The 10,026-nt window shown below is 35.9% G+C and overlaps 1 protein-coding gene across 1 annotated transcript; it reads left to right on the top strand.

Moving 5' to 3' along the window:
* The first annotated feature begins 2,023 nt into the window (after positions 1 to 2,023).
* LOC118278129 (MICOS complex subunit Mic10) lies at positions 2,024 to 6,214 on the top strand. The gene is made up of 3 exons (XM_035597209.2): positions 2,024 to 2,278; positions 2,959 to 3,127; positions 6,088 to 6,214. Exons 1-3 carry the CDS (start codon positions 2,200 to 2,202, stop codon positions 6,098 to 6,100), a joined length of 261 nt encoding a protein of 86 aa, XP_035453102.1. The 5' UTR covers positions 2,024 to 2,199; the 3' UTR covers positions 6,101 to 6,214.
* Positions 6,215 to 10,026: the final 3,812 nt, after the last annotated feature.

Raw genomic sequence — 10,026 nt, 5'->3', positions numbered from 1 at the left:
CACTACACTGGGTAAATAATTATGTCTGATGTTAATGAAAAGCTAATGAAAAAATACTTGGTAACAACTTCATTCACATTATAAGTGTTTGAGAGCCATGCTTTAACATTGACCCCACGGCCTCATTATCGTATACTCTATTGTGGAATGCAGAAGCAATTGCGGATATTCTAACCGCACTCGGATATCTCAACGGCAACATAGACCCATCACTATTTATGCATTGCTTCGGATCAATTATGTGTGATTTGGTTTAAATTGAACGTGCCCTGTGTTTAGATTGACTGCCTGTTTAGCGAACAACTGTATATAGACTTAATTTAGTTGTGCATGTTGATTTTGTGTTAAATGTTGGTCAAGTTTAGTTGGAACTTTATTGCCTAAACGTTACTGAGGAATTTCCTTATTCGGTGTGTATTTTCGGTGTGGAATGGCTAAGTAAATTATCATCAACAGTTCAGTGCTGAACACTGGGTCTCCTCTAAATAAGAGACCTTGCTGTAATCTCCATACTTTTCAGGTGGCATCTAGATCGTAGTTTGAAAAGTTCGACCCAGAGCTGCGGACTGCCTAGCGGGTTACCGGGACTCCAGCTCGAAAAGCAGGAGTAGGAACAGGTTAGTTTTTAGTCAGTAAGAGTCTGGCACTCCCTCTCGCCTCACCCAAGGCGGGAGAAGTCATTGGATGATGAGGGGAATCTCAAAAAAGAGCATGTCTAAGAGTACTGCTGCTCTGCTTAGTCTTTGTCAAATGTGTAGTTTTGTCGGCCTTTAAGACTTCCACAGGTAAAACTTTGTAATCAATTTTAGTATGAAATACATTTTTCATATATATTTTCATTTAAATAACTGTATGGAGATATATCACTCATAGAGAGATTTGAGTTGCGCCTTCTCAAATAATCGTTGCAAGATGCTCAAAGCTAAGAGCGTGCAAACGAAATATAGGCGTCTAAAAATAATGTAAACTTGAATGTAAAGACTTAAAAAATGTAGTAAAGGAAAAAGAAGGCGGTTCTCTGTTTAAAGAAAAAAAAATTATAGAAAAGGCCCACCATCTGACAGTGAACTTCTACCAGCTATTAATATATAGCTACGTATAACCTAACCCTTCCTTCCACACAAGCCATGCAACCGTACACCATGCGATTTTCCACTCAAATCCGCGCGACCAGGCAACCAATTAAGGGTACAGAATACACTAAGCTCCCGTTAGATTAGACGGATTACTCCTAAGTCCCTGAACACAATTAATAAGGTTATTATAGTTTCAATCACCACCGTAATGTTGATTTGATTTGGCTGATTTAGTTAATTGATTTAATTAGGACTTGATTTATGGTTAATTAGTTAAATAATTATAATTAGGTGTTCATGGCATGTGATAAGGGTTCTGGGTTTATGTAACTTGACTGTGAATTGTTGAATATGATCTGGGTATAATCTATGTTAAGTATTTGAGGAATTTGTAGGTAAGCACTTTTGGGTATTAGAATCGAGCGTTTTATTAGGTTTTATGGATTTTTGTTTAAGGGAGGAAAGTCATCTAATGACTTCTCCCGCCTGGAGCGAGGCGAGAAAAAGTGTCAGACTCTTACTGACTAAAAACAAATCTGCTCGTACTCCTGCTTTTCTAGCCGGAGCCGCGGTAAACCCGCTAGGTAGTCCGCAGCTCCGGATTAGGCAACAGCCATACTGGGGCCCATCTGTGGTGGTCTGATGGAGATTTTATAGCATAGGACGGTGAATGAGTTATTATAAGTTAGTTTAGGGCGTTTCATAGGTCGGGGGCTTGAGGATTGGACACTTTTTGATAGATTGGTTTATTAATTCGAGCCGGCCAATCAAAACGCTGAACACGCTAAGCCCTCTGGGTCTTGACCACTGCTGATAAAATAAATAATCATAGCTTCAACGGGTTTTCGTTAGTCGCAAAGAAAATAAGTTAAAACCTCATTTCAAATAAAGAAACAGGTACAAAATAAACGCAAGAAAATGAAATACCTTATACGTCAATGTCAAAGTAACGTAGTGTCAACGTTCAAAATTTGTGTATGTTCCGTAATGAAATAAAATATAATATTCTTATAGAAGTAAAGGGACATTACAAAAAATAAGTTATTTTCAATTTAAAAAGGTGTTTTGTTGTCAGGATGTATTTTTTGAATATGGTGTTGTTATTTGTAACTTAGACTAAGGTATGAGTCAGAGTACAGCGGACGTAAGGGACTTTGAGGAACGATATTCAGCATGCTTCGTAGATTTTGGCCTAAAAACTGGTGAATAAAGTTTGGTTTTCATTGTTATTTGTGATGTTGTGGTGATATTGTGTTTGGTGTGTGGCAGGTGATGTATTTCTTGTCTAAAGTTGTTTTTGATCAAAGGAAACTTGCGAAAGGTCGCATTTGCGACGACTCGACTGCCTCGTTGGTCGAGCAAAGTAAAGTAGGTAAAGTATTACTGGGCTGTTTTCGGATTTTCGAAAAATTATCTCAGTAGTAGCACTGAATCTGTAATTGTGCCCGATTTATGGGAATAGGCTCCTTGAGGGCGGAGTTTGTTTAGGTCAAATAAATGCAGTAGGTCTAGTAATTGTAATTTCTCCCCCTTCTAGACGACAGATTAATCTGATTTTGGTACACACTCTTTTCTTGATAGCCGTATTACTTGTCAGTCGGTAATAAGTTTGACGCATGCTCTCCTGCCTTGTGTAAGGCAGGTAGTCATTGTCATTGGATAATTTTTCTATCTCCTAAAACGAAGTATTAGCCGGTAAACAAGCAGACGGATCACCTGATGGTAAGCAATCGCCACCGCCTATAGACACTCGAAACACCAGAGGCGTTACAAATACGTTGCCGGCCTTTTGTCGGTTAGGAATTAAAGTGTTCTATAAAAAATATCTGTATACAAAGACACTATATAAGATTCTAATACAATTTTTATTTTTACCAACTAGCTGCCGGTCTCCTTATAGGAAGCATGGTGGGCAGTTTCTTCCTTCGGGGATATAGGAAATGGCCATTGTGCATTGGAGGTGGTCTTGGCTTCGGTTTGGCTTACACTAACTGTGAAAACAGCCTCAACCAGTACTTATTGTCCATGGATCCGAAGGCTTGTAAAATAAAGTTAGTAATTTTTATAATATCTATCGTTAGACATACTGAATTGACTAAAAATCATGTAAATTAATGGAGAAAAGCTCTACTAGTTCTGTCACGCAGGCTGCGTGACGTCGCCGCGTCTATGCACGCTGCTCATAATGAAGAGTCCCTCTGTGACTCGAAACTAGTAAGTTTTTCTCTATTAATTCGTCAGTAAACCGCGATTTTCAGTTTATATTTATCTATTTAAATTTAATTCTAGTCTTACTTTGTTATTAATTGTATCATCATATTTAGTCATTTTTACGTTGATGTAAAATTTTCTAGCTATTATATCTTTATTTAGATCGTATACAAGTCTTGTATTTCATCAGGCAACAATTAGGAACAGTACAAAAATACTGTCATCATTAGCAATAATGATTCGAATCGATGACTATAGTTTACACAAATGTGAATTTGTTATAACAAAAAGAAAAAGATACGCAACTCATTTTGTTATTTTCTCTTCATCTAAACATGTAATAAGCATTTGCTATCAGTAGGAGCTACCGTAAAAAACTACATAAAAGTCTCCGTAGACAATACATTGCACATTTTCAACACAAAAAAAATCACTCAATTACCGTCAAAAGATTATTTATTTATGACAAGCAAAAGGCAAATTAGTAGCGGCTCACCAAAGCAGTAGAAAGATCTACACAAAACATCAATATTATGCAAAATCTTTTGACGCCAAAGCAATAATTGTTTCCTAACAATTAACTGAGAAACCGTTTGTATTGAAAATTGGCAATACCGACTGTGAGGATGAAATTGCTTTTGAAATTGCAGACGGAACTAATTAAGGTAATAAAAATATTGAAAAGGAAGGCAAAAGGGATAGTTTTGGAGGCGAAATAGTAGTTGTTCTTTGTATGGCAGATGATGAAGAAGTTAGTGGATATTGAACGCAAACTGCTATAAATATTGGGGTTGTAAATGTTAGGGCTGTCGAGTCAATGTTAATTGGTGATTTAATAAGTTTAGAGGTGATTTGATCATAATTATCATAAATCCTGTGTTATAACTATCATCTGCAACTGAATTTAACAAACGAATCTCTCAATAATATTTTGCGATCAAAAAATAAATGATTGTCTCTCTAAACCACTTATTACCGATCATTTTCAGTTGCAAATGTTACCAAAAATCTCAGCTAAGCTGTAAATTAATGCTTTACCTAGTTGGCACATTCCTTAATAAATTTAGCACAATATATTACAACTACATATTTTTTACGTATCAAAAATCTAAATAATAATCTTGTAACAAGAAACCGACAGCCCTATACGAAATCCCATCGAAACGGTCACCAGTAAAGACGTTACCTCCTTTCCGCACAGCAGGACATTTCCCTGCGCCATTTGCGTCATTGTTTCCACATAAAGGTCACTCACCGTCGCTTCTTCTATTCAAATTTTAGCCGCCATCGTCATAGTCGCTTCCATATTTGTATTGAATTCGGCACCGCCTCCTTTCTTTCTTAGTTGTTTGCAAACCTGCCGCCTATTCACCACCCACAGAGGTGCCCACCCAAATTACCTCCACCATCCGTTTTACCATCATTAGCCTCTATGTCTTCACCATTAGGTTCATATTTGAGTTTCTCACCTGCTTTATTAACATGGTCTTTAGTCAAATCATCACTTGTTTTTCGGTTTTAAACATTTTTATTTGTTACGTTCGGTTTGTTTGTGAGTCATGTCCGTTCTACCTTTGAGGCAGTCCGCATGGGCGTTTCTATGGCTTTTTTTAGTTAAACGCATGTCAATTACATTTCGGATTGCATTTGGTTTAGGACAATGGCTGCCAAAGTTTTTGTTGTACTGTTACAATTGGCGCGGATATGTTTAGAAAACTCTATTTTGTTGAATCTCAATAGAAAAGGTCGGTTATTGAAATGATTCATCTTGTACGGCACCTTTACATGTGCCGCTGTCTTGATGATCGGTATTGCCAATTTTCATCACAAATAGATACCTCTAGTTATCATTCAAACATTATTTTTTCATAGTTATTCTGCGTCTGCAATTTTATTATCTACACTTGTAAATTACCTTTATTGTAATCTTCTTAAAATATGTCGTTGTGTACATGTGCATCAAACAAAATAGATTTTTTTTTCAATTAGAGTCTAATTATTTACACTATAATGATAGAATTTCATACATAACAATGAAATGCCAATTGCTACGAATCTTACAAACCTCTTTCGCTTCATCAACAGTCATCAGTCTTTTCATGTATGCTCGTCGGTTAAAGGTACTTTTAATTTGGCCCTTCTTTAATATATCGACCAATTGGCGATTAGAATTTCAAACCTAAGTATTTATTTAACTCCTAAAACAGACGCAGAAGTATTTCTACTTATTCGAAGGAATAAGTAGCTGTAAATGTAATATTGTAGCTGAAGAGCTACAATATTAAGTAAAACAATAAGCAAATAGAAAAATATTGATATCCACTGTCTCGTTCATCTGGTCTGAATAGATTGGAAGACAATATGGCCGCAGGCTGCAGTTTGAATTGATCGTACACAATTGAACCATGGACTGTTATTTGCAGTATTTCTATCTATCTCTTTGTGAAAGAAAATACCTGGTTTTGATTAGAAATTGTCATATTTTCTTTTGTTAGTGGAATGGAAAAGTAGTTTTGCAATTTCTCTGCTTCATAAATGGAAAGGATTATGGTTTAACTTCTATTTTTTTTTATTGGTTTAATAATATTGAAGATATAATGTCATGAATTAATATATTTTTAAGTGATTATGTTTTTAGATAGCTATGTTAACATTCTAGTAAACTATTTTTTTACGAGTTTATCTTTTGAAATCCCAGTAGTATCTACTTTTTCAGATTCTGATGTTATGTTTATCATTCACCTTTAATGAATACTTTAATATGTTTGATCGTCTTTAATATATTATTGTTTGTTCACAGAAAAACTGCGTAATATGCTTTCTCCTGGACATCAAAGCATTGGTCTTGTGTAGTATATGTTTTTACTATGTAACTTAAATTATTTTATTGAATAAAGTAAATATTGGTGTATATTCGTAAATTGAAATCTGTTGTTTCCTTATAATACCCCTTACATATTTTTACGATTAACGCTCACTGTTACTATTTCTGCGTTTTTCATACATTAAACATGATCTTAGACACTGTAGTAGGTATTTTTGAATATTTTGAAATCGAAAAACCCAAATGTCAGAGTGAATAGGTACTTTCTAAGTCTGTGTGCTCCATCTTCGGCCACATCTTCACTTAACCGTCCTGGCAGTCAGCGGGTTGGTAGCCAAACGCAGACATTTCAACGCTAAAAAAAATGACAATCACAAGATTACATTACCTAGAATTGAACTAGAGACCTCAAACTCTCTACTTTACCAATAAAACATTGTGTAAACACATCCAAGTATGACTCACGGTGACAACAATAAATAATTTAATACACATTACAGTACATTTCTTTGCTAAATGATTATAGAAATACCTCATACTACAGCTTGGGCAGCAGAGCATGACACCTATGTTCCAGGTCAATGACCCATGATTTCATCAGGTGCACTCTTCCTAGGTGAGTCAAGGCGTGAATCATCGCTGAAGTCCGTTTAGTCAGGAATGGAGTTGTGTTGTTAATATATATTTTTAATATATTTTTGTTACTATAAATAAATTTTTATTTTTACTTTATTTATTATTTACACAAAAGAATAATACAATAAATAACAAATAGCAACCAAAAAAACCACTAGGGTTAAGAACCGTATAAATAAATAATGATTTTTGGTTTACGAATGCTTGTTAAATTTGTTTTCAAAAAGATGAAACGTTATTTTATTTTTGGACGGTTTATTAAGGGACTTTAATGAATGAATGCTATGTTTTACGTTTAATACTTAAACATATTTTACTAAATAAACACCTAACTGTATTTCTAGCACTATTTCGGAGCTGCGAAATACCTAGCAGGTTTACAGGAACTCCGGCTCGAAAAGAAGGAGTAGAAATGGAGTTGTTTTTAGTCAGTAAATGTCTGACACTTTTCTCCTCAAGGCGAGAGAAGTTGCATGCTTTTCAAAAAAGAACTAAAAAGATGTTGAAATAAAATTTATATTTTGTTTAAGACCACAATTTTTACTCAATTTAAAAACCTAAGTTCAAAACTAGTATGACCATATTTTATAAAAAACCAAAAATGTAGACTCGAATCGTCTCCACACCTTCCAATCACATTCTGAAGCATACCGTTTTAAAAGTTTGCAGTTGGTCACATAAAATAGGCCGACCAGAGCCGAGTGCTTCAAATAAAATAAAACTTAACTACAAGTAAATGTTTATTGCTCTTTGTTGCTGTAATTGAAGTTTGTTGCTATAATTGAAGTTTTTATAGTGTACGTCATAATTTACTGGACGTTGCCTTCTTTGTGATAGGAGAAGTAACACTTCTCTTTACACTTTATTTCGTTTAAGTTTGGTAGAAAGGTGTTGATTATTTTGTAGGAATTGGTGTTCCAATGTCTTTGCCTACACCTAGGAGAGATACTTATTTGTATTTCAAATTTTTTTTTAGTTCTATATTTGTTCATCATTAAGATAGGAGATGATATCTCACTTTTGATGTCAGGAATACATGTGGGCGATATGGCATATCTACCTACGGCAGTAGAGTAGCAGTAACTAAAATTTTCTGACCCAAAAAACAAATTCTAAACATCACTTTACTACCAAAAATTTCTAATTTCCTGACATAAAAAAAAAACTTCTAAACATCACCTTAACTAAAGCAGCAAAACCCATTACAAAAATCACAAAAAATCACACCTATCCGATTCTCAAAATCGATTTTCGATTACAATAATCGCAACACACATGCGATCTAAAGTTGCCGATTGAAAGCATCGATATAATCACCGGAAAAATATGAAAACTTATACCGAAAGCCATTTGTTTAATGTCACGCAATCGGGACGCGATAAAAACGCTTAGTGCACGCATTTCCTTAGCCATTCTATGTGATGTGTTGGTCAATGTTGCCAATGAAACGTAGGAAGTAAGTGATTCAAGTTATTGGTAGTTGGTGAAATGATGGAGCGCTGTTTTTTGATGTTATGTTGCTTTTGTATTTATATTAGGTATCATACTAGTTTTCTCTGCTTTTTTATCGTTTGTGTGTATGTTAACGCTGAGCAATAAATTAAGCCTACAACTTATTAGTTACTTCTATAGATAATTCAATACATGAATTTATGTGATTTGAACACAATAATTATTCAATTTTTATTAGTGCACTAGCTCAACAGAAATTGAAGGTCTGAAGGCGTCCACTGCTAAACATAGGCCTCCCCCAGTAACATCTAAATAAGAAAAGGTGAAGATACATACCTACAATATAATTTATCTAAAAAATTAAACCATTAATGATAAAATCTGTAAAGTCAATTTAACTTCTACCAAAGCCAACATTGGTCGCAACACTATCAATCTTGGATCCAATATTCGACCATACTGATTACCCTTTTACATGGTTATAGTGGGCGGTACCACAATAAACTGACACAGACAGTCCACCACGCTATACAGATATTAGCGTGATGATACAGTCATATAGGTATTTGATTTATTACGACTTATAGGAAAATTGTTGGTGACTAGGGATTAGTTTTAATAGTTTTGGTCTGTACCTGTTATTGTGCTTTATTGGTTTACTAGTGATCTTAATGTGTGTGGTAAGAAAAAACATTTTTGAAGAACGCAAATATTATATCAATTGAATAAGACTTTTTTATAGTATAAGCCGGTAAACGAGCAGACGGGTCACCAGATGGTATGCAATCACCAGCATTACAAGTGCGTTGCCGGCTTTTTGGGGGTTAGGAATTTAAGGCTTGTAGGCGGAATCGGGGATCGGAAAGATTGAAAAGGAGAGTAATAGGACTTCCTGTAACTCACTCACACAACGAAACACGACGCTTGCATCGTTTCACGTCTGTTTTCTGTGAGGCCGTGGTATCACTCCGGTCGAGGCGGCTCATTGACGACACGATACTAACTAAGTTTGGGATCTAAACTCCATGTGCACGTACTCTCTTTACCTTTACTTATACCTTTTTATAATAACATACTTATAATAGTGGTTTATTAAAAAGTTTATATACAAACAACAATGTACACGTTCATCGTGAGAAATGTTTATAATGTCACTCACGTCCTTCGTGGGTAATGAAAATATTTTCCATGTCTCCTTTATTACCCTGGATATTAAATCCAGGTTCTGTAAACATGTGACTCGTACTAATGGTTGTAGAACTCATAAAAGAGTTGTGAATATTTCAATCGAATGAAATTTTGTCTCTCTATTTTACGCTGCAGGACGGCAAACGAGCTAATAGATCATCTGATTGTATTAAATTGGTAATCGCTGCTACCTATGGAGACCTGAAACCTGAAAGGAGCTATAAGTTCATAGCCAGCCCTTTGGAGGTGAGGGCAGGTCTGCGGATGGCGAGCAAGGGTAGCTCGCCGCCCGACCAGAACCAGGCCCGTGCGTGCGGCGCGTCGAGCCATCAAACCACCACAGATGGGGCCAAATAGGGCTGATGCCGACCCGGAGCTGCGGACTGCCTAGCGGGTTACCGGTGCTCCGGTTCGAAGAGCAGGAGTAGGAACGGGGTGGTTTTTAGTCAGTAAGAGTCTAACACTCCTTCTCGCCTCGCCCAAGGCGAGACCAGTCATTGGATGATTTTCCTCCCTCAAAAAAAAACCCCTTTGGAAATGGAGAAATTAGGCTCACTCACACGGTGAAACACATCGCAAGCAAGACTGTCGTTGTTGCTTACCCAATTATTACCGCTGAATGCTGGGTACAATGCTAAA

Source organism: Spodoptera frugiperda, chromosome 18 (assembly GCF_023101765.2).
Source record: "Spodoptera frugiperda isolate SF20-4 chromosome 18, AGI-APGP_CSIRO_Sfru_2.0, whole genome shotgun sequence".
NCBI lineage: Eukaryota > Metazoa > Arthropoda > Insecta > Lepidoptera > Noctuidae > Spodoptera > Spodoptera frugiperda.
Note: the sequence above shows the minus strand (reverse complement) of the source record. Positions and strands in the feature narration are given on the sequence as shown.